Consider the following 23863-nt stretch of genomic DNA (forward strand, 5'->3'; position numbering starts at 1 on the left):
ACAGTTGTTTGGTCCTTCTAGAACCCTACAGTGATGTTAAGGACATCATACAGCTGTTTCGTCTTTCTAGAACCCTACAGTGATGTTAAGGACATCATACAGCTGTTTCGTCTTTCTAGAACCCTACAGTGATGTTAGGGACAGCATACAGCTGTTTCGTATTTCTAGAAGCCTACAGTGATGTTAGGGACAGCATACAGCTGTTTCGTATTTCTAGAACCCTACAGTGATGTTAGGGACAGCATACAGCTGTTTCGTATTTCTATAATCCTACAGTGATGTTAGGGACAGCATACAGCTGTTTCGTCTTTCTAGACCCCTAAAGTGATGTTAGGGACATCTTACAGCTGTTTCGTCTTTCTAGAATCCTACAGTGATGTTAGGACATCATACAGCTGTTTCGTATTTCTATAATCCTACAGTGATGTAAGGGACATCTTACAGCTGTTTCGTCTTTCTAGAACCCTAAAGTGATGTTAGGGACATCATACAGCTGTTTCGTCTTTCTAGAACCCTACAGTGATGTTAGGACATCATACAGCTGTTTCGTATTTCTAGAACCCTACAGTGATGTTAAGGACATCATACAGCTGTTTCGTCTTTCTAGAACCCTTCAGTGATGTTAGGGACAGCATGCAGCTGTTTCGTCTTTCTAGAACCCTACAGTGATGTTAGGGACATCATACAGCTGTTTCGTCTTTCTAGAACCCTACAGTGATGTTAGGGACATCATACAGCTGTTTCGTCTTTCTAGAACCCTACAGTGATGTTAGGGACATCATACAGCTGTTTCGTCTTTCTAGAACCCTACAGTGATGTTAGGACATCATACAGCTGTTTCGTCTTTCTAGAACCCTACAGTGATGTTAGGGACAGCATGCAGCTGTTTCGTCTTTCTAGAACCCTACAGTGATGTTAGGGACATCATACAGCTGTTCAGTATGTCTAGGACTCTTCAGATATGCTACGGACATCCAACATCTGTTTCGTGTTTATAGGACTCGTCGGTGTTTTTAGGGATATCATACGGCTGTTTCGTTTTTCTAGGACTCGGCAGTGATGCTAGGGACATCAGGCAGCTGTTTCGTTTTTCTAGGACTCTTCAGTGATGTTTAGGACATTATGCAGCTGTATGTTTCGACCAAAAACTTTAACTAGGTCAAAAGAAATATTAAAATCTTGGTGAATAGTAAATCTGAGTGACAACGGAACCTTAATGTACATCAATAACCATCCGTGCTCATATATATGACGTGAGTAAGTGGTATCTCCTAATGTGAACATGCTAGTATATATAGTCATTGTCCATTGTTTTCGTTAATGATCTGTCAAAATCAGGTATTTTTTGCTGTCATCAGTCGACTTTTATGAAGGAAATCATACGGAACAGATAAGTTGATATCGAAAAAGGGAATCTTATCCATCGGAAAATCGAAATCCTTACGGTTATCACGCAGCTTAGCGGCAAATGTTTTATGGTGGTCGGACATGTTATACATGTAGTACAAGTCGGATAAACGACTGACGAATAGTTGTCATATGTGGCATTGATTCCAAGCTAAGGAGGGTGTGAGCGATCGACTCCGTCAACAATTACCTCTATACTTAATGACAGCACATCGTCGATATATCTCGGAATGAAAATTGGTGACATGGCAGCTCTTCGATCAAATCAGTCCTGTATGAAAGCTAAAAAACACAGCAAATAAAGTTGTACATTGTTTTCCCAGAGAAATGTCAATATACATATATGGTGGAAATTCTTGTAATCGATGTCAACCTCGTCTGACAGCAATTCATTAACATTACGATTTCATCCTCAATGTATTCATCTTTGACAGAGACGTTACTGTGTAATTATGATATGAATAGTCCACAGTCATACACATGTATTCATTCACACCCGTGTCTATCATTCTTGTAAAACAAAACTCCAATGAAAAAAATCCTTTTATATTGGTACATGCAAAGTATCAAGCCTATTCCTTAGAATAGAAAGTTATTGAGGAAGATTTTGAGTTCTTCAAAAACTCACATTTCATAAATGCCATTCCTGGGGTATGTAATGAAGTATGGATATGTCGAGATTATAGTATGACATATGCTCGCTACAATAAAAAAAACCTATGTAATGAGTACTTTCAATATCTTACCTCATTTTATGTTTTCTGCACTAGCGGCCGCCATTTTGAATTCGTATCTTCTAACCACGTGATTCCCAACCGTGGTAATACGTCGTATGCGGTAAAGGTTATGAGTGTTCCACGTCGTAAGCGGTCAAGGTCATCGGCGTCATAAGTCTTATGCGGAAAAGGTTATGGGCGGTCTATTCGTATGCGGGAAATGCTATGGGCGTCCAGTATCGTAAGTGGAAAAGGTAATGGGGGTCTAACGTCGTATATGTAATGGTTATGAGCGTCCAACGACGAATGCGGAAAAGGTCATTGAGATTCTGCGTCATATGAGCGTCTTGCGTCGTATGCTGAAAAGGTCATGGTATGTTTATGTGGAAAAGATTTTGGGCGTCCTGCGTCGTATGCGGAAGAGAGTTAGCGTGGGCGTCCAACATCTTATGCGAAAAAGGTTATGGACGTACTACTAGTACGCGGAAAATGCTAAGGGCGTCCTACATCGTATGTTGAAAAGGTAATGGTATTCCTACTTCGAATGCGGAAAAGGCAATAGGAATCCTACTTTGAATTCGCAAAAGGATATGGGCGTTGTGTGAAAGATGCCGTAAAGGCTGTGGGCGTTACACGTCAAATAAGGACAAGGTTATAGACGTCCTGCGTTGTATGTGGTTCAGATTATGGGAGTCCCGCGTCGTATGTTGAAGAGGTTGATTATGGTACGTCTATTTTCGAATTTGCGAAAGGATACGAGCTTGTGTGACATGTGCAAAAAAAAGATATGGTCGTTCTATGTCATATGTTGACGAGGTTTTAAGCGTCCTACATCGTATGCTGAAAAGGTAATGGCATTCCTACTTCGAATGCGTAAAAGGTCATTGGTATCTGGCGTCGAATTCGCAAAAGAATATGGGCGTTGTGTGACATATGCGGTAAAGGTTATGGGCGTCTTGCGACATATGCGGGAAAGGTTATGGGCGTTCTCTGTGGTATGTGGGAAAATATGGGCGTCCTGCGTCGTATGTAGCAAAGGTTATGGGCGTCATACTTCGAATGCGGAAAAGTTTATTGCCGTCCTACGTCATATGAGGAAAAGATCACTTTCGACCTGCGTCGTATGCTAAATTTTTATCGGCGACCTGCGTCGAATAAGGAAAGGTTATGGGCATCATATGTTGTGTGTAGAAAATATTTTGGGCGTCCTAGATCGTATTCGGAAAAGGTTTGGTCGACCTGCGTCGAATAAGGAAAGGTTGTTATTGTCCTGTGTCATATGGCTCTGGTGATGATAGCACTAGATATGTGTACCGCATCGGAAGGTAAATTATTTAATCGTGCTATCCAGTTATTACACCCCTGAGATTTTGGATTATAATCCATCAGGTTTATACATTTCAAAACTAGCCTCCGTATTATTGGATTTGAGTGTAATTTAGATTTTGAATTCATTGGAATGGCTTTATAGTGTTTGGAACAGTCCCACGAGGTGAAATTCGCTCTGCTGATCTGAACGTACTTCATGGGAAACAAAATTGCACAAACTTTAAACAATTACGTATATCTTCAACAACTATGTATATTATTCATCGTTAGTATCATATTATGCCGAATAATTATTACAAATATTGATACAAATGACAAAAAGATAGCAATGATGTTATGAAACAATTGTAACCATGCAACAATAAACTGAAATCAACAAAAGACATCATACCAAACATATCTGTGCGAATCGTAACTGAGGATATACAAGTGTACCAGCTCAACAGGAGGACCGCGGCACCACCCATTGAAGGATATCCTGTCAAATACACGATAATAGGTCGGCCATCATTATTATTTGTCCCCAACGTTTGATATATATGGATGATAAGCTCTGCTAGTGACATTAGGTCCCGATGTTTGACTTACATGTATATCGATAAGAGCACTGTTGGTATGCATAAGGTCTCCGATGGTTGAGATACATGGATAAGCTCTGATAGTAGAAATTTGGTCTCCAATGTTTGACATACATGTATATGGATAAGCTCTGCTAGTAGACATTAGGTATCCGATGTTTGACATGCATGTATATGGATAAGCTCTGCTAGTAGACATTTTGTCTCCAATGTTTGAGATATATGGATAAGCTCTGCTAGTAGAAATTTGGTCTCCAATGTTTGACATTCATGTATATGGATAAGCTCTGCTAGTAGAAATTTGGTCTCCAATGTTTGACATGCATGTATATGGATAAGCTCTGCTAGTAGACATTAGGTCTCCGATGTTTGAGATATATGGATGACAATAAGCTCTGCTATTAGACATTAAGTCCACAAGGCTTGCTTTTACCCTGTATACCACGCATACATTCTAATAAATAGTGGTTCGGTCTGGGAATACAAGTACGTGTTTCATGTTCTTTAAAAGCATAATTTACCGAAATTAATCTAATTAATTAGACTGACTAAATATAGCACCGAGACTCGGGACTAAAGAATCACAATTAGATTTATACAAAGTATGGGGTGAGTACACAAGTGTGTTAGCTGTTCACTTATAATTTATGCTGGGATACCCATTCCATTGCTTCATAAGGCTTACTTCCCGTCGATTTTATAATGTCCACATGTTATTTCCGGTCGATGTTATAATGTCCACATGTTATTTCCGGTCGCTGTTATAATGTCCACATGTTATTTCCGGTCGATGTTATAATGTCCACATGTTATTTCCGGTCGCTGTTATAATGTCCACATGTTATTTCCGGTCGATGTTATAATGTCCACATGTTATTTCCGGTCGATGTTATAATGTCCACATGTTATTTCCGGTCGCTGTTATAATGTCCACATGTTATTTCCGGTCGCTGTTATAATGTCCACATGTTATTTCCGGTCGATGTTATAATGTCCACATGTTATGTCCACATGTTATTTCCGGTCGATTTTATAATGTCCACATGTTATTTCCGGTCGATTTTATAATGTCCACATGTTATTTCCGGTCGATTTTATAATGTCCACATGTTTCATACTGTTCCTCTTATGCAAACAAACATGTTATGGCGCAATCAGATGCACGTGAACGTTCGTGAATTGAATTAGCCAGATCTATAAGGACATAAATTAAATAGCATTTGTTTGTTTATATTGTAAATTGAGGAGTACGATTTCCACACAGAGTAGTAAACTTTTGTGAAAAATTAATTTGAAAAAAAAACCGTCTAATTAATTCCTACGTTGTGTTTAAATAATTGATCAGCGGCCCTCAGATCGAGTAGTTGAGTTATCTATAAAGATCAATTCTATTTAATTCTTCGATAACAGAACGCATATAGTTAAAAACTCCTCGTTATCAGAACAGGCATGGCAAAGTCTTCATCAGCATAGACATTTGAATGCCAAATCTCTACATATAGATGTAGATCATATCTTCATTATCAAATATACATGTACAATCAGTTGTAGTCTTGTTTGTGATGTGACATTTCCCGTCAGGTCACAATATGTGATTGGCAAACAAAGACTTCCTTTGTTAATCACCGTGTCTGTTTTTGTATTGTGTGTCTCTTACCTACCTTACATGAACAAGTATTTGTACCATTTTTTCTGACCTGAAAAGAGAGATTTTATTTATTTATTTCTCTATTTACATATCTATTTGATAAAAAATATCCCTAAACCATTTGAATACCGGTTAAGTAAAAAGCATATTCTTGTATATCTATAGTGAAAAGGGGAGATTCAAAGATTTTTACACAGGACAATAAGATTGATACCAGCACCATGAGATTTAGATAAAGTAGACCCAAAACTGAATAAATTGTCGACTGTTAACACTTTGAGAGTTAGATACAGTACAGCCAAATTTAAATAAATTGTCGACTGTTAACACATTGAGAGTGAATCAACTGTGGACTGTTAACACATTTATTCAGTAAAAATAAAGTTTAAAATGTTCCTCAAACACTTTTTACGAGGATTGTAACAAAATTATTGTACATATTATCACGTTAAACAGAGTTATTCCGGCCACGTGTACCAGTACTCCAGCATCCTGTCCAATCAAGCACAATGATATATAATCTATAACTACTTGTTAAAAGCCAGTGTATTCGGGTCGAATATGACCAGTATGTCATAATTATAACAATAATTTATTGTTGAAACTCCGATGAAAATTTGAAATTGGATCTCATGACAAATTAAACGAAATTAGGTACAACCGATTAACACATTAACCCCTAATCGATGATCTCCACACTAGAACATGCACATCCCCTCAGAACTACACATTATACTTCCTCGGCTTTACAGCCAACTTAGCATGTCCCAATATTTGTTATATGTTAGGTTATATTGAGATCAACGCCAACAGTGTTAAGTTACAAATCAACATCTCCCGGGTATCGCGTCAGTGGCTGTTTGTAATGGGACTACCAATTGTGTACCTTGTCAATGAATCACTGTGCTAGGGACATGGTAAAGCTAATGAAAAATAAATTGTTCAATTTGACTTCTGCGACATTATCTACTTTCTACAACACGCTGAATCGGCTTTCAAACTGTTGTATAAAAAGAAAACTTTGCAAGGACGTTAAACAAAATCATTACAATAAAAATAGTATGTATGAAAAGAATAATACAAAGATTTAATTGGCTAAGGGATAACTGCCCAATGATCTTTACCATTTTAGTGTCTAAGGGACGAATGTTCAATTATCAAGTTTCTATGGGAAAACTGTCAAAGTCACTGTCTCTTTATCATTTAAGTGTCTAAGGGATGACTACCAAATCATCTGTATCCTCAAAATAGCTTAGGTCAAATCCAAGTCATATCCAGTTTCTTTACACTACGAGAACTGATATATTGTGAACCTCATATCGAAGGCTTTGAATTTTGACGCTACGTGGATTCATACAGTTTGCAAACAAAATTTGTTTCATACCCCGATGCAACTAAAAAAAAAATGACATCAATGCTTAATTAATTTTCAACACAACCCCCTTCAGTATCTATACACTTTTGCCAGCTGTGTTTATGGGACTCAATGCCACTTTTATACACTCCTTTTCTTGGCTGTTCAGAAAGTCATCCACTGCATGTATGACCTCATCATCGGACTGAAAGTGGGTGGCTGAAATAACTGTTTTAAAGAAAATAGATGAAAGATTGATGGAGCGAGATGAGGTGAATAAGGTGAATGCTCAGTCAATTTAAAGCCACAATCGTGAATGGCAGACATGGCAATGACAGACTTGTAAACAAGAGCATTGACCTGATGGAATAACACACCTTTAGTGAGCTTTCTGGCGCTTAATTTTAATAGTTTCCCGTAACTGCCTCAGAAGTGAAGCATAGTATGTGCAATCGATTGTTTGTCTCTTTTGGAGATCTATCAGCAGAATACCATCTCAACCTAGAAAACCGAGGCCATAAGCTTCCCAGCTGATGGAACAGGCTTTGCTTTTTTTGGCGGGGGAGACCCAGGGAGATTCCATTGTTTCGATTGTGGTTTGGCCTCTGGGGTAAAATGATGGACCAATGTTTCATCCATAGTGACAAATCTCTAAAGAAAGTTCGCCGGATCTTCCTCAAAAAGGTTCAGGCGAAGTCTTGGTATCCATCGGGCCTTAAGCTTTTGCATTGCAAGATCCTCGGTCAGAATGAAATGTACTCTTTCCTATGAAATGCTGACTATACTGGCTATATATCTTTATATAACTTGTCTGCCAGTCATAACAATATCATGAATTTTATTGACCATTTCTCGGGTTGCAACATTGACAGGCCTTCCAGGACGGGGGGTCATCTTCATGGCCCTGTCGGCTGCGCTTAAATTCCGCCACCATATCATTATGATTATTTTTTCTTTGTTTTCATGGTAAATACTCAAATGTGATTGGTCGAAAAATTCTTTTCATTCTTCTATGAAAGAAATTCCGAGAATGGCACGAAAAATGTGACGTCACAATACGACAATTGACGTTGCGTATTGATTTGAGAAAAAGAATCCCAAATAAAACCCGTGACGTCACAATACGACAATTGACGTTGCGTATTGATTTGAGAAAAAGAATCCCAAATAAAACCCGTAAAATTGTACATAAAACATGTTTTGAATTAGAAAAAGACAATTAACTGAAATTAATTATAAGCATTGAGGTTGATTTTTTTTTATTTTCATCGGGGAATGAAAAGAATTTTTGTTGCAAACTTTGTAAGTTTGCAAAAAAAAATTCTTTTCATACTCACGATCTACGGCACCCAATCGCCTAGCCAGAAATATCCGCAGCTTATACCGCTGCGCCACATCGGCGTTCTTGTGGCGCAGCGGTATAAGCTGCGGATATTTCTGACTAGGCGATTGGGTGCCGTAGATCGTGAGTTCGAGGCCCGGTCAGGGCACGAGTCAAAAAGTTGTCTTCCTTCGTCAATTGTGTTGCTTAGTTATATATACCTTGTTATATATATATATATATATATATATAATGTGTTGTGAGTGTGTATAGGTACTGCGGTAAGTCTCATCCAGGCAGTAAAATTTATATCGCCAAAGTTAATTGCTACCTTCGTATGTATCTATTTTCAGACCGTATTTCGATTTCATTATGATCAATGCCACTACAAGAGCAAAATAAATTGTTTTAATCTCATATCGGGATTATGTAAATACGCCGTAGGACAGGTACTTGAATATCCGCATAGCTGGTTTGTTATATCTCTTATCCTTATTGACAGGCACTGCACAAACATTCCTCAGATGCGTGGTAGATCTAATCACGTTTGGTGGTATTTAAGGTTACAAAACAAAACAGAGGTGGATTTTTTTTCTCATTTCTTAGCATTTTTTAGTTTCTTTGCTGGATATATTGCCCCGCGAATAACCAGGTTCGTTTGGTGGCGGGGTATCATTGTAGTAGTTAGTGGCTACTTAACCTAACTACATATACGGGAGGTCAATCGCGTGATATCCAGCAATTTGGAGAAGACTGTCTTGACTCCGGATATAACCACAACTGCACAGGACTGAAAGCTCATGAGATAGATAAACCGTCCTGGGTAGGGATCGAACTCTCACCTCGAATTTCTACCTAGCTGAAGTTGTATTGCCAGATGTTCTACTGACCGAGCTAGGTGATGTTCAAACCACCAGTGACAGCAGCGTTGGAGTTCTGCTTGATACCATGAACGACCGTGTAAGTGGTGACGTACACATTTTGCGAGGTATCCCTAGCCGTATTGACAGACGAGGCGGATACCTGTGCACGGACCAAGCTTTACTGTTTCTCCCACCACAAATGATAATGATGTTCAATGACGCGTCTGTATTGTCTCTTGTTTTACCGCCATTAATGTTAACGATTTATCTGTGAGGTAGTTGATCACTCGTCATTACAATACCCTAGACAGCGTTATAAAGATATACCTAAGGGCAACAATAAAAGGCCATCATTGTGTATAATGTCTGGTAACCGTGATACGACATCTATAATGGATGATGACTGCGAGGCCGACAGGGACAGATCACTCTACAAAGCCGCAATTAGATCGTGTGTTGATCATGATACCCATTATTGCACCGTTACATGTATAATGTTAACGTCTCATTGCGTTTTATCAAGCTATCCAGCGCCTTTGTGTGGTAAAAAGTATAGTCAAATTACATACAAATTTCGAGATAATTGATGGTGCGAGTATATAGATCCCTGAAATCGAGATGAACGTGAAGATCTGCGGTGGCCGCAGGTTTAAGGCTGGAGGGGTGGAGGGGTGGGGTGGAATTATAACGCGGAGTTACGTGGAGGCACGGTGGTCTAGTGGTAGGATGCAGGGCTACGTGACCAAAGGTACAGTTCGAGTCATGGCACAGATGCTTTTTTGTATCCTTGGACAAGATATTTGAATCCGTTGTCCAAGTCGACTCAGCTGTAATTGAGAATAAGGGGTAGGGCAGTGCAAGAAATGACGTGTGTAACTATAAACGCCGAAATGGCAGCTCTTACCATGATGCTAAAGGCCAAATATCCACGTATAATAATTTGTGAACTGCCTCGAAACGGCCATGTTGGGTTGATATGTGGTGAAAAAAATCCAAATTATCAATGAAATCATCATTATAATTTCTACGGTCGCCGCAGCACTTACCACGCTTAGTCATACTGTAAAGCGCATCCACGGCGAAAAACGTCGGCCGTATGGTGACCTTGCGTCGCTGTGCGTGTAGGCGCACGTGTGCAACTTTCGCGTCGGTCTAGCCGTCACACAGTCGCCGTATGGTCGTGCGGCTTTGTTGCGGCTGGCTTGGTACATTTCGTAGGGTAACGGGTCGGTTTGCCCTAAATCCCGTTCGCCCTAAGGGTCGATTCGCGCTAAATCCCGTACGCCCCAGGTTGTTTCGCCCTAATTTTTCATTTTTTTGTCAGGTGGTATATATATTTCTTTTACAAAATAAACATATTGTTGTATGATGTATTGATGTTTTGTTGTGTCGTGTGTTCAAAGGATCGTCCAGGTGACGTCCGGAATATCTCAGGAGTTTGTCGGAGGCAAGAAGCCTCGTTTTGAGCCCAAATATGTTTACGACTGTGAAAGATTTACACGTGAAAGCTGATTAAAAGATTAACACTTGGAACCAGGCTGAATAGCACACTCGGTGAGCGAATACAATAATAATAATAAACAATATATTAAAAACAAAACTTCTCAAAATATGATCACGTTCGATTAGCTAAAACAACAAAACAGCTTTGTGTGTGTGTTTGCTGATATTTTATCAAAGACGGATTATAAACTATTGAATTCCCAGTGGTGTTGGTTCTATGTAACGTAGGCGACTTCATGTACAGTGTAGGTCACACAATCTGCATACATCCGAAAGTATCAATAACCAAAGTCAATATATATGGAAACTACAAATCCAGTGACAATCCATATTTTGAATGATAATCTCCAATTATAGAACAGCGTAGCTTTCGAATTGACCGATCCGGGTTCTCCTAAATGGTAACCGTCAAATCCAGATCAGTCTGTGGTTATCCAGCGGTCCAATCAAGGTTTCCAGGAATAGAAACCGTAAAGTCAAGGACAGTCTCCCACTGTCCAATCCAGGCCTCCCGGAATAGAAACCGTTAAACCCAGGGCAGTATATATCCAATTGTCCAATCCAGGCCTCCCGGAATAGAAACTGCTAAATCAAGGGCAGCCTCGAGCTCCCTCTGTCCAATCCAGGCCTCCCGGAATGGAAACCGTTAAACCCAGGGCAACCTCTAACCCTCAAAGCCAGGTCTCCTGGAATAGAAACTGTTAAATCAAGGGCAGTCTCCCATTGTCCAATCAATGTTTCTGAAACAGAAACCGTTAAATCCAGGGCAACCTCCAACCGTCCATTCCGTGTTCTCCCAAATGATAAATATCAGATCCAGACTAAAATAAGTTCTTGAATGGAAACTGTCAAATGCAGGACAGTCTGTAGTTTTCGAACGGTCCAATTCATGTTTTGTATCGTCTAGTTAACATTTTTAGTTGACGGAAACTCACGGTAACGACCAGGCTATAAGGGTGGCCATCAAATGACCAGGCTATAAGGGTGGCCATCAAATGACCGGAGTATAAGGGTGGCCATCAAATGACCGGAGTATAAGGGTGGCCATCAAATGACCAGGCTATAAGGGTGGCCATCAAATGACCGGAGTATAAGGGTGGCCATCAAATGACCGGAGTATAAGGGTGGCCATCAAATGACCAGGCTATAAGGGTGGCCATCAAATGACCGTTGTATAAGAATGACCATCAAATGACCGGAGTATAAGGGTGGCCATCAAATGACCGGAGTATAAGGCTGGCCATCAAATGACCGGAGTATAAGGATGGCCATCAAATGACCGGAGTATAAGGGTGGCCATCAAATGACCGTAGTATAAGGATGGCCATCAAATGACTGGAATATAAGTGTGGCCATCAAATGACCGGAGTATAAGGGTGGCCATCAAATGACCGGAGTATAAGGATGGCCATCAAATGACCGTTGTATAAGAATGACCATCAAATGACCGGAGTATAAGGGTGGCCATCAAATGACCGGAGTATAAGGCTGGCCATCAAATGACCGGAGTATAAGGATGGCCATCAAATGACCGGAGTATAAGGGTGGCCATCAAATGACCGTAGTATAAGGATGGCCATCAAATGACCAGAGTATAAGGGTGGCCATCAAATGACCGGAGTATAAGGCTGGCCATCAAATGACCGGAGTATAAGGATGGCCATCAAATGACCGGAGTATAAGGATGGCCATCAAATGACCGGAGTATAAGGATGGCCATCAAATGACCAGAGTATAAGGGTGGCCATCAAATGACCGGAGTATAAGGATGACCATCAAATGACCAGGGTATAAGAATGGCCATCAAATGACCGGAGTATAAGGATGACCATCGAATGACCGGAGTATAAGTGTGGCCATTAAATGACCGGAGTATAAGGATGGCCATCAAATGACCGTAGTATAAGGGTGGCCATCAAATGACCGGAGTATAAGGATGGCCATCAAATGACCGGGGTATAAGGATGGCCATCAAATGACCGGAGTATAAGGCTGGCCATCAAATGACCAGGGTATAAGGACGGCCATCAAATGACCGTAGTATAAGGATGGCCATCAAATGACCGGAGTATAAGAATGGCCATCAAATGACCGTAGTATAAGGGTGGCCATCAAATGACCGGAGTATAAGGATGGCCATTAAATGACCGGAGTATAAGGGTGGCCATCAAATGACCGTAGTATAAGGGTGGCCATCAAATGACCGGAGTATAAGGCTGGCCATCAAATGACCGGAGTATAAGGATGGCCATCAAATGACCAGGGTATAAGGGTGGCCATTAAATGACCGGGGTATAAGGATGGCCATCAAATGACCGGAGTATAAGAATGGCCATCAAATGACAGGAGTATAAGTATGGCCATCAAATGACCGTAGTATAAGGGTGGCCATCAAATGACCGTAGTATAAGGGTGGCCATCAAATGACCGGAGTATAAGGACGGCCATCAAATGACCGGAGTATAAGGGTGGCCATCAAATGACCGTAGTATAAGGGTGGCCATCAAATGACCGGAGTATAAGGGTGGCCATCAAATGACCGGAGTATAAGGGTGGCCATCAAATGACTGGAGTATAAGGATGGCCATCAAATGACCGGAGTATAAGGATGACCATCAAATGACCGGGGTATAAGGGTGGCCATCAAATGACCGGGGTATAAGGGTGGCCATCAAATGACCGGAGTATAAGGATGGCCATCAAATGACCGGAGTATAAGGGTGGCCATCAAATGACCGGGGTATAAGGGTGGCCATCAAATGACCGGAGTATAAGGATGGCCATCAAATGACCGGAGTATAAGGGTGGCCATCAAATGACCGGGGTATAAGGGTGGCCATCAAATGACCGGGGTATAAGGGTGGCCATCAAATGACAGGAGTATAAGGGTGGCCATCAAATGACCGGGGTATAAGGGTGGTCATTAAATGACCGGGGTATAAGGGTGGCCATCAAATGACCGGAGTATAAGGGTGGCCATCAAATGACCGGAGTATAAGGGTGGCCATTAAATAACCGGAGTATAAAGGTGGCCATCAAATGACCGGAGTATAAGGGTGGCCATCAAATGACCGGAGTATAAGGATGGCCATCAAATGACCGGAGTATAAGGGTGGCCATCAAATGACCGGAGTATAAGGGTGGCTATTAAATGACCGGAGTATAAGGGTGGCCATCAAATGACCGGAGTATAAAGGTGGCCATCAAATGACCGGAGTATAAGGGTGGCCATCAAATGACCGGAGTATAAGGATGGCCATCAAATGACCGGAGTATAAGGGTGGCCATCAAATGACCGGAGTATAAGGATGGTCATCAAATGACCGGAGTATAAGGGTGGCCATCAAATGACCATAGTATAAGGATGACCATCAAATGACCGGAGTATAAGGGTGGCCATCAAATGACCGGAGTATAAGGATGGCCATCAAATGACCGGAGTATAAGGGTGGCCATCAAATGACCGGAGTATAAGGGTGGCTATTAAATGACCGGGGTATAAGGATGGCCATCAAAATGACCGGAGTATAAGGGTGGCCATCAAATGACCGTAGTATAAGGGTGGCCATCAAATGACCGAAGTATAAGGAGCGATAGAAGATATTGAAAGAGATCTTCAATTTTCCTTTCCTTCTCGAAGCACCACTCTCGTGACATTTTTAGAAATGTATGTCCTTAATACAATAGCCAGAGATGTATATATCATATATGTGATGTATACGTCTCTGCAATAACTTAATTATCCTGCAGTTCAGAAAGACTTTGTGTAAAATAGGTCCGACTTGAGTCTCTTTTTTCAGATAACCTGAGATTGCTCTGACATTCTTTTGGCACTAATAACTTTCCTGGCTTTACTGGAAAGGCATCGGACAACAAAAATTTATCAGTCTTTATATCTGTTCAGTATGATGTTCATTGCAAGTCATTCGGGGATTGTTGATAAAAAAAAAGTAAAAAGAGAGAAAGGAATTCTCCACTGTTATAAGCATAACGATTATTACAGTTGTACAAGTACGTGCATTGGTATTTTGATAAATAATGAGAATAATAGGAACATCTATTTCTAGATTCACTTTGCAGCTAATCTCACATTACACTTTAGACACAGTCATTTCAACCTCTGATAATAAAGTGAAGCTTCAGTATTATAAAAAGGAGCTGTGATATACATATGTAGCTCAGTCGGTTAGAGTATCAGCAGCGTAACCTCTGGTGTGTGGTCCCACCATCCTACCGGTGTCGGTTTGTGGTTCTCAGGAAGCCGAGACACAGGCCAATATGTGCTGTTATGGTTGTGTCCCTGGGAAAGACACTTTAAATTTATTGCTCTGGATGTCATGTGAGGGGCCTCCTGAATGTTGTTCAGTGAGGTAGTCACCAACTACTACAAGGAGTTCCCGTCTCAAGATGACCCTGGCTGTTCACAGGGTGATAAATCCAGCCAACAAACAAATAATTATTACAATAATAATATTTCCAGCAGAACACTTCGTCATAAATGTGATATTTTTTTTCATGATGTTTACATTTCCTTACCCATCAATGATAGATAATCTAATCTTTGTCCAAGGTATCGTTTTTTTTGCCTACAAATATGAAGGTGTCCTCAATATCATCACAGTAGTTCCATTGTTCTACACTTTAAATCTAGCATGCTTAGAACGTCTGGTTTCAGTTTCGTTGGGACTAGGTAATAGGTCAAATCAAAAGGTAAATTGACCGTTTAAAACACAGTGTCAAACAAACACAACATTTCAATAAATCCATTTATATTTAATCAACAATAATTTCTTAGTATCATAGCAGGTAAGCAATGTACATTAATGACATTCTCAATGATTACTGACAGAAAACAAAGTTACACAAGAGGCCCATGGGCCTTTAAACAGTCACCTGAGTTTTGCAATCTTAAGTGATCGTTGATGTTTTTGTATTAAGAATTGAACCCATTTGACCAGAATAACCTTGAAGGCACATCAAAGCCATTCAATTGAAAAACTTTTCAGTCTGCTATCAAAGTATGCCACTATCCAAGTATCATGACCCTGGTCCTCTTGGTTATTGAGGAGTCATTGAAAAGACTTATGACACATTTGACCCTTGTGACTTTGAAGGTTGTCAAGGACATTAAGTTGCAGAAACTTTGTAGTCCTTCTGCCAAGGATCTTACTGACCCAATACCATGGCTCTCGGCCTCTTGGTTACTTAGAAGAACCTTTTCAAAGATTTTAATACATTTTACCCCTTTGACCTTGAAACTTGGTCATTGATTTGAACAAGCTTTGTAGCCCTTCATCTCAGCATGCTACTGGCCCAACATCATGACACTGAGCCTCTTGGTTATTAAGAAGATGTCGAAAATTTGAATTGTTTAAAACATATGACGGATGACGACAGCTAAAGGTGATCGTAATAGGTCACTTGAGACTTTGTCTCAGGTGAGACCTAACATGGTGTACAGGTAACGACAGAATTGAGAGGAATCCTCAACCTCATAGGTTTGTGATAGATTGTTCATTGTTTTCTTTTTTCTATTTTTTTACCTTTAAATTATTCAATATTGATGAAAAAAACTTTTAGGACTCAATAAAATGTTCTCATCAATCACAAATTTAAACTCATCCTCACATCACATACTTCACATTCTCGCAATCTTGCTTTGACTTGGGACGTTAAGAAAGTTACTAATAATATTAGAGTATTACTAAGTACTTGCTGAGAAATATATATGAAAAAGCAAAAACAAATCAGCTCTCATCTTAAAGACGTCCGTCTATCATGACAAAGTTTTTGACTCATTGAAAGAAGAAAAAAAACATAAAGTAATAACATGCACAAGTAAGAATCATTGAGAATACGTGAAAAGTGAGAAAGATTTCTGAGAAAATATCATAACATAACAATTTTAAGAGAGTTGACAGATGACGGACTCACCATTAAGTGGTACCAGCGTATATGTGATCTTTATTGCACAATTGTACACCAATGTATACCCCAGACTATACATACATGGCTGTGTGAATAATCTTCTAAATGAAAAGCTGATCAATCTCCTTCCTCTCCTATAGTAAACACTGTGAAGTAGTAAATCACTCAATTTAACTCAAAAGATGGGTAAAGAAAATTACGGTTTTACATTTTACCAAAAGTCACTTCTAAATATATATATATTTTTTTAAATCAGATAATAAGCCTTAACTATGTGGTGCATTTTTATCCATCAAATGTTGCAAAATATGAAATGTCCTTCATTCCTTCACAAAAGCACTCGACAACAATTGGACGTCTGTATGACTTGGTCCCAATTACATTACATAATAAATAGACATACTAACAATATTAAAATCATAACATAAGGTTTGGCAATAAACATTCCAACCAAGCACTAACAATGCCATAGACTTGACCACAGTAATGATATACCTCAAAATATACAGGATCATCAATATACCAAATACTTCAATAAAAGACTGTAAATCTATAGCCATCTGTATTTATGTATTCAATTAAATACAGTACAGTAAAGTTAAAATTCATGGTGCTAATAGTTACCAGTTGTTCAGGACGAAAAAAGTTTGTGTAAATTTGTATAACCATATGCCTTAATTGTAAACATTCTGTGGTGAACACTACTAATACAGCATTTGTTTGAATTTTTTGTTTTATACATGTATACCTAGGTCTAATGACTGACAAATACAGCCAATATTACCAAACTATACATTATATTCATCTTGTACATCATGTTTTTCTTTCATCAAAATTATCATGACAGTTGATAATAAGAGCAGGAGCCAACTCGCTATAAACGGGACATTTTTAGAAGATAATTTTGCAGTTGCATATTCTCCAGACTGTCTTTTTTTATAAAGCTACCAAATCCCACTTCACCTTTAATAAAAACAGATGCTTTTTATTGTAAAGTGATTATTATGAGATATTTTCAAAGTGACTTCGTTAAATGTAGTTAAGACAATTACTGATAGATACATGTGTATCTCAAAGAGGGGGAGTTTTTAATGAAGCCCTGAAAAAAAATTCATTTTATTTCAATCTGGATGCAGTTTTATTGGAGTGATATTAATGTTTTATATAGAGAGCAACACAGAATCAATGTATCTACAGGAAAGGAAATGTGATTCTAGTGAGGCATGACTGGTGTAGGTCAGGGATAATATGTAATTTCAAGCTCTAACCACCCACATCTGTATCTATTTTGGTATTTATTATACGTTAATTTCAACAAAATATGAGAATATTGTAAAATAGCATCAAAGGATGCTAAATGCAATGTATATAAAATCATTGATAAGTTCTAATGTTTTTCATTGTAATGAAACAATTTATATTCTTAAAGCATATAATCTAAAAGGCTTAAAAGGTACCAAAATGAAGTTAATTTGTAAATTTGTATCAATAAAAAGTAATTAGCCCCAGAAACTGGTATTTTTACGCCCATCAGTCTGTCCTAGGAATTTACAAGCTTGGATCAATATGTAGACAGATACAGTGAAAGTCTAGATCTAGCTGTGACACTACTTCCTAACGACACCAGTTCCAACCCAGTGGACATACAAAACTCATGCAGACATCTTTTCTATGTAAGCAACACCTGGAGTCGTTCGAGAGGTCTATCTTTGAAAACAAACTTGATACTATAGTACAAAAAGGAGTGTTTAAAGAAAAAAATGCCAATTTGATAAACAATAACACAGGGCTTAGTCACACATATGGCTCTGTTAAATATCCTGACCTTGACCCTTACATTTGTGTTTTGGTAAACAAGTCTGAACACCTTTGGCAATGACATCCCATTGGTTTGAAGTAAATAAAAAGTGCAAGACTGAAGTTAACACAGGTAAATGTAGATAATGTAAACTTTTTTTAAAAACAAATGTATTTTACAACAGTTGCGAAACAAATTATATCAACTTATGTTAATCACACTTGGTCTGCATTAAAGAAAGGGATCTTACTGTTTGAGTAAACCAGAGTACCCAGAGAAAACCCTCAGGGTTGGTAAGGTGACCAATACCTTTTCACATCTGATTCAGGAAATGAAGATATATAAACACAATTTAGAATTATAGAAGAAACAAAATTCTGGTGGAAATAAACTTTCAGACAATGGTTAATAACATGTAGAGAAGTTGCTATCTAAAAATGATGAACAAAAAGCTGTGGTTCTTTTATATTGTATTGATATCATGAAAGCAACGCTGTACACTTAATTTTTGATTGTGTGTTTTATGTTAAAAGCTCTTTTACACAACACAAAACGTAGATATTTATCTGGCTATGTTATTAGACACCACATCTTCCCCTCATTGTGTATCAAGTTTCACATCCTAATTAGGTAAAACTAAAACATTCTACAAGCGTTTATGAAATATTTACTTCATTTTCTGTTTCATGAATTTTTTATTTTAGAATATTTTCATTGATTCAATACATTAACTCCAGTATCAGTGAAAAACAATATTGATTTCTTGTTGGTAACCTGAACTCTACAGGCTTTGAGTCAACAGTTATTTTCAACACGACAACGGAATATGAAGTAAAAAATCTATAACGTAGATAGACCGTTGTACAATGGAATCATGGCCGCTCTCTAAAGCAGCACGTTTATAGTATATACGTACACGTGATGTGTATATATATATACGGGGTACTGATATAAGATGGCAGACGAGGATTCAGTGATGCCAAACACCAGTAACACTGTCAGGTTCCAACTCAACCATATCTAACAGTGTTCTGTATTTTATAATTTCATTTACAAGTTCAAGAATTTATTCAAAGGTTCCATTTGCCCCCATATGACAATATCCCATTGTTGTCCATTTATATCAGAAATTCCAAATTTATGAGGATGTAAACATAACTGAATAAGCTTATTAAAAAGATAAATGCAACAATTATCTTGTAGATATGACTGCACGAACATAATTAACATAATTTTGTTACATATTAAGTTAATTTTATGCTGTACACTTTGTACAAGGACAAAAATCTGAAATACTCAGTATATATCTTTTGGAGGTATTTTTTTCAAAATTACTTTGTTCATCAATATCTGGGTCACATTTTTTTCTAGGAAAATATTTTTTTCTGTGATCTGAGCTAGGATTTTTAATATGAATACTTCCTTGCAATTTTTTATTTATAAATTTAAAAAGTCAGAGGCTTCATGATGAGTTTTTGTAAAACTAGTGTTAAAATGAACACACACAAATATATAAAATTTTATATATCAATCAGTTTTAAATTCATCTATCAGTTTTAAATATATATCTATCAGTTTTCAGAGTCACTACTCATACACAACACGGACACCTACTCTCCAACCATATTTATCTGGCAAAAAGTCCATGCCTGGTACATAATACATCTAAATTTAATGTAACCTTATCATTAGATCAGGTCAGTAGGAATGCCAGCAAATAAAATCTCAATGTCCGATAAAACACAAAGTAGATTACCATGATCATGAATTATGTGACCTTGAGCTTACAGCAGAATAAACATTAATTAATATGTAACCTTAAAAGACATATCAAGACTTATCATAATAAAATATGAACACGTTTAACCATCAAACCTACCACAAAAATGTTTAATCCCCTTTGTCAACTTGTACCAGCATGCCCACTATTGCATTTGCCTCGGATTTGTTCAACTTTATTACTCAACATCAGCAACATACACATGTACATGTACATGTAGTTATGGTATTTGAAATTAATACTTCAGGCAGTTTCTAATTAAACTTCTAAATATCTATATGGAACTTAAAGAGAAAACAGTCTGTTTATCAGGCAACAGCCATTCAATGTTTTTCCAAAAAAAAAAAAAAAAAAATTGAGAAAAAAAAATGGATGATGTGAAATATGCAAGGTTAACTTTTGCTCAGAAGGTTCTTGATTTCTTTGTGAAGCATTGTACCGATGACCATTTTCTCACAATTAACGGTCAGTTTGGCTGTTTCATCCTTGACACGGACAGATACAAGAGTCAGAGTCCCTGTTGCCATCGTGGTAGCGCCAAAGATAAACAGGTTTTCATTGGTGGAGGGCACTTGTAATACATTGGCTACCGTGTGGACACATGTACAAATAGACTTGGCATCAGACTTGGACGGTGCTAACTTGACATTTCCCGAATTTTCATGCATGCCACCCAGCTTTCCTGCAAAGAGAGAAAACAGAATAAATGCTTGTTTATCTTAACTAAAGACGTTCCTTCATGTATTTGAAGTTTTCAAACAAAGATAGAAGCTACCATAACAAACTACATTATCAATAACCATTTGAAATGATTTTAAACTCAATCGAGTTATTTTCATACATTATAAAACTATGAACATGAAATAGAATTTTTAGATCTTGCACAAAACATCACACAACAGAGTTTGGCAATGATTGTAGATGTATATTGTATTTTAATGACAATGAAATTTCAAAATCCAGAGTTAGAAAATATTTCTTATTTTCTGTTTATGTATCGGCTCTGTCTGCCAATGTTAAGCTGTCATGGAAGCGAAAGTAAAAATGTCAAAGAGTACTCAAGTAAGTAAATTAAACTGTTTTTGCAAGAGAAAAATGGTATATATCAGGAATGTCTAAATAGTATACTGTTATAGTCTACAGTAGGTATGAGGAATGTCTAAATAGTATACTGTTGTAGTCTACAGTAGGTTTCAGGAATGTCTAAATAGTATACTGTTGTAGTCTACAGTAGGTATGAGGAATGTCTAAATAGTATACTGTTGTAGTCTACAGTAGGTATGAGGAATGTCTAAATAGTATACTGTTGTAGTCTACAGTAGGTGTGAGGAATGTCTAAATAGTATACTGTTATAGTCTACAGTATATATCAGGAATGTCTAAATAGTATACTGTTATAGTCTACAGTAGGTATGAGGAATGTCTAAATAGTATACTGTTGTAGTCTACAGTAGGTATGAGGAATGTCTAAATAGTATACTGTTGTATTCTACAGTATATATCAGGAATGTCTAAATAGTATACTGTTATAGTCTACAGTATATATCAGGAATGTCTAAATAGTATACTGTTATAGTCTACAGTAGGTATGAGGAATGTCTAAATAGTATACTGTTGTAGTCTACAGTAGGTTTCAGGAATGTCTAAATAGTATACTGTTGTAGTCTACAGTAGGTATGAGGAATGTCTAAATAGTATACTGTTGTAGTCTACAGTAGGTATGAGGAATGTCTAAATAGTATACTGTTGTAGTCTACAGTATATATGAGGAATGTCTAAATAGTATACTGTTATAGTCTACAGTAGGTATGAGGAATGTCTAAATAGTTTACTGTTGTAGTCTACAGTAGGTATGAGGAATGTCTAAATAGTATACTGTTGTAGTCTACAGTATATATCAGGAATGTCTAAATAGTATACTGTTATAGTCTACAGTAGGTATGAGGAATGTCTAAATAGTATACTGTTGTAGTTTACAGTATATATCAGGAATGTCTAAATAGTATACTGTTATAGTCTACAGTAGGTATGAGGAATGTCTAAATAGTATACTGTTGTAGTCTACAGTATATATCAGGAATGTCTAAATAGTATACTGTTGTAGTCTACAGTAGGTATGAGGAATGTCTAAATAGTATACTGTTGTAGTCTACAGTAGGTATGAGGAATGTCTAAATAGTATACTGTTGTAGTCTACAGTATATATCAGGAATGTCTAAATAGTATACTGTTGTAGTCTACAGTAGGTGTGAGGAATGTCTAAATAGTATACTGTTATAGTCTACAGTAGGTATGAGGAATGTCTAAATAGTATACTGTTATAGTCTACAGTATATATCAGGAATGTCTAAATAGTATACTGTTATAGTCTACAGTATATATCAGGAATGTCTAAATAGTATACTGTTATAGTCTACAGTAGGTATCAGGAATGTCTAAATAGTATACTGTTATAGTCTACAGTATATATCAGGAATGTCTAAATAGTATACTGTTATAGTCTACAGTATGTATCAGGAATGTCTAAATAGTATACTGTTGTAGTCTACAGTATATATCAGGAATGTCTAAATAGTATACTGTTATAGTCTACAGTAGGTATGAGGAATGTCTAAATAGTATACTGTTATAGTCTACAGTAGGTATGAGGAATGTCTAAATAGTATACTGTTGTAGTCTACAGTAGGTATGAGGAATGTCTAAATAGTATACTGTTATAGTCTACAGTAGGTATCAGGAATGTCTAAATAGTATACTGTTGTAGTCTACAGTAGGTATGAGGAATGTCTAAATAGTATACTGTTATAGTCTACAGTATATATCAGGAATGTTTAAATAGTATACTGTTGTAGTCTACAGTAGGTATGAGGAATGTCTAAATAGTATACTGTTGTATTCTACAACTGTTGTATTCTACAGAGTTTTTTCATATTTGTTTTATCACTAAACTCTGTGTATAATTGCTGCCCGATGAAATTAAAACAACAAAATTTCAAATATTGGAATATCGACATCAACACTTGCTATATGTCCCAAGGCAATTACTGATCAATATCAAACACACATCAATGCTGTTCTTTTGAAATGGAGATACTGAATGACTGTATATTGTTTCAAACAAAATATAACAGATAACAGGTCAACATATAACAGATAACAGGTCAACATATAACAGATAACAGGTCAACATATAACAGGTCAACATATAACAGGTCAACATATAACAGATAACAGGTCAATATATAACAGATAACAGGTCAACATATAACAGATAACAGGTCAACATATAACAGATAACAGGTCAATATATAACATAGGTTCATAGATGTCTACTGAAGACAGGTCCATAGCAATACATCTCCTGCATTTTGGTCAACCAATAGCTACATGTAGCTGCAAAATCCTAGGTAGTCACCACAATTTAAATAATACAATTGATAATTTGGAATTTTATATACATCTGTACTGCCATATTGAGGCAACAAAAATAACTCTATTTCAAAGCGATTCACAAATTATTATCTGTGGTTATTAGGTCTTTAGTTAATGTCTTTCACAACGCCCTGAGGAGCACACAACCAGAGCTGCCATACTCATGAACAGCTTCATGAGTCGAATAGAACAAACCAAATAAAGTA

The 23863-nt window shown here is 37.6% G+C and overlaps 1 protein-coding gene across 1 annotated transcript in view; it reads right to left on the reverse strand.

Annotated features, from left to right (window-relative positions):
* Positions 1-15471: 15471 nt before the first annotated feature.
* The window catches only part of LOC117334135 (AP-3 complex subunit beta-2-like), a 48382-nt gene continuing 39990 nt past the window's right edge, over positions 15472-23863 (reverse strand). The window contains exon 24 of the mRNA XM_033893603.1: positions 15472-20907. Within this exon, the coding sequence (XP_033749494.1) occupies positions 20618-20907 (290 nt within the window). The 3' untranslated portion in view covers positions 15472-20617. The remainder of the gene's footprint in view (positions 20908-23863) is intronic.

This window comes from Pecten maximus, chromosome 9, assembly GCF_902652985.1.
Source record: "Pecten maximus chromosome 9, xPecMax1.1, whole genome shotgun sequence".
Taxonomy (NCBI): Eukaryota; Metazoa; Mollusca; class Bivalvia; order Pectinida; family Pectinidae; genus Pecten; species Pecten maximus.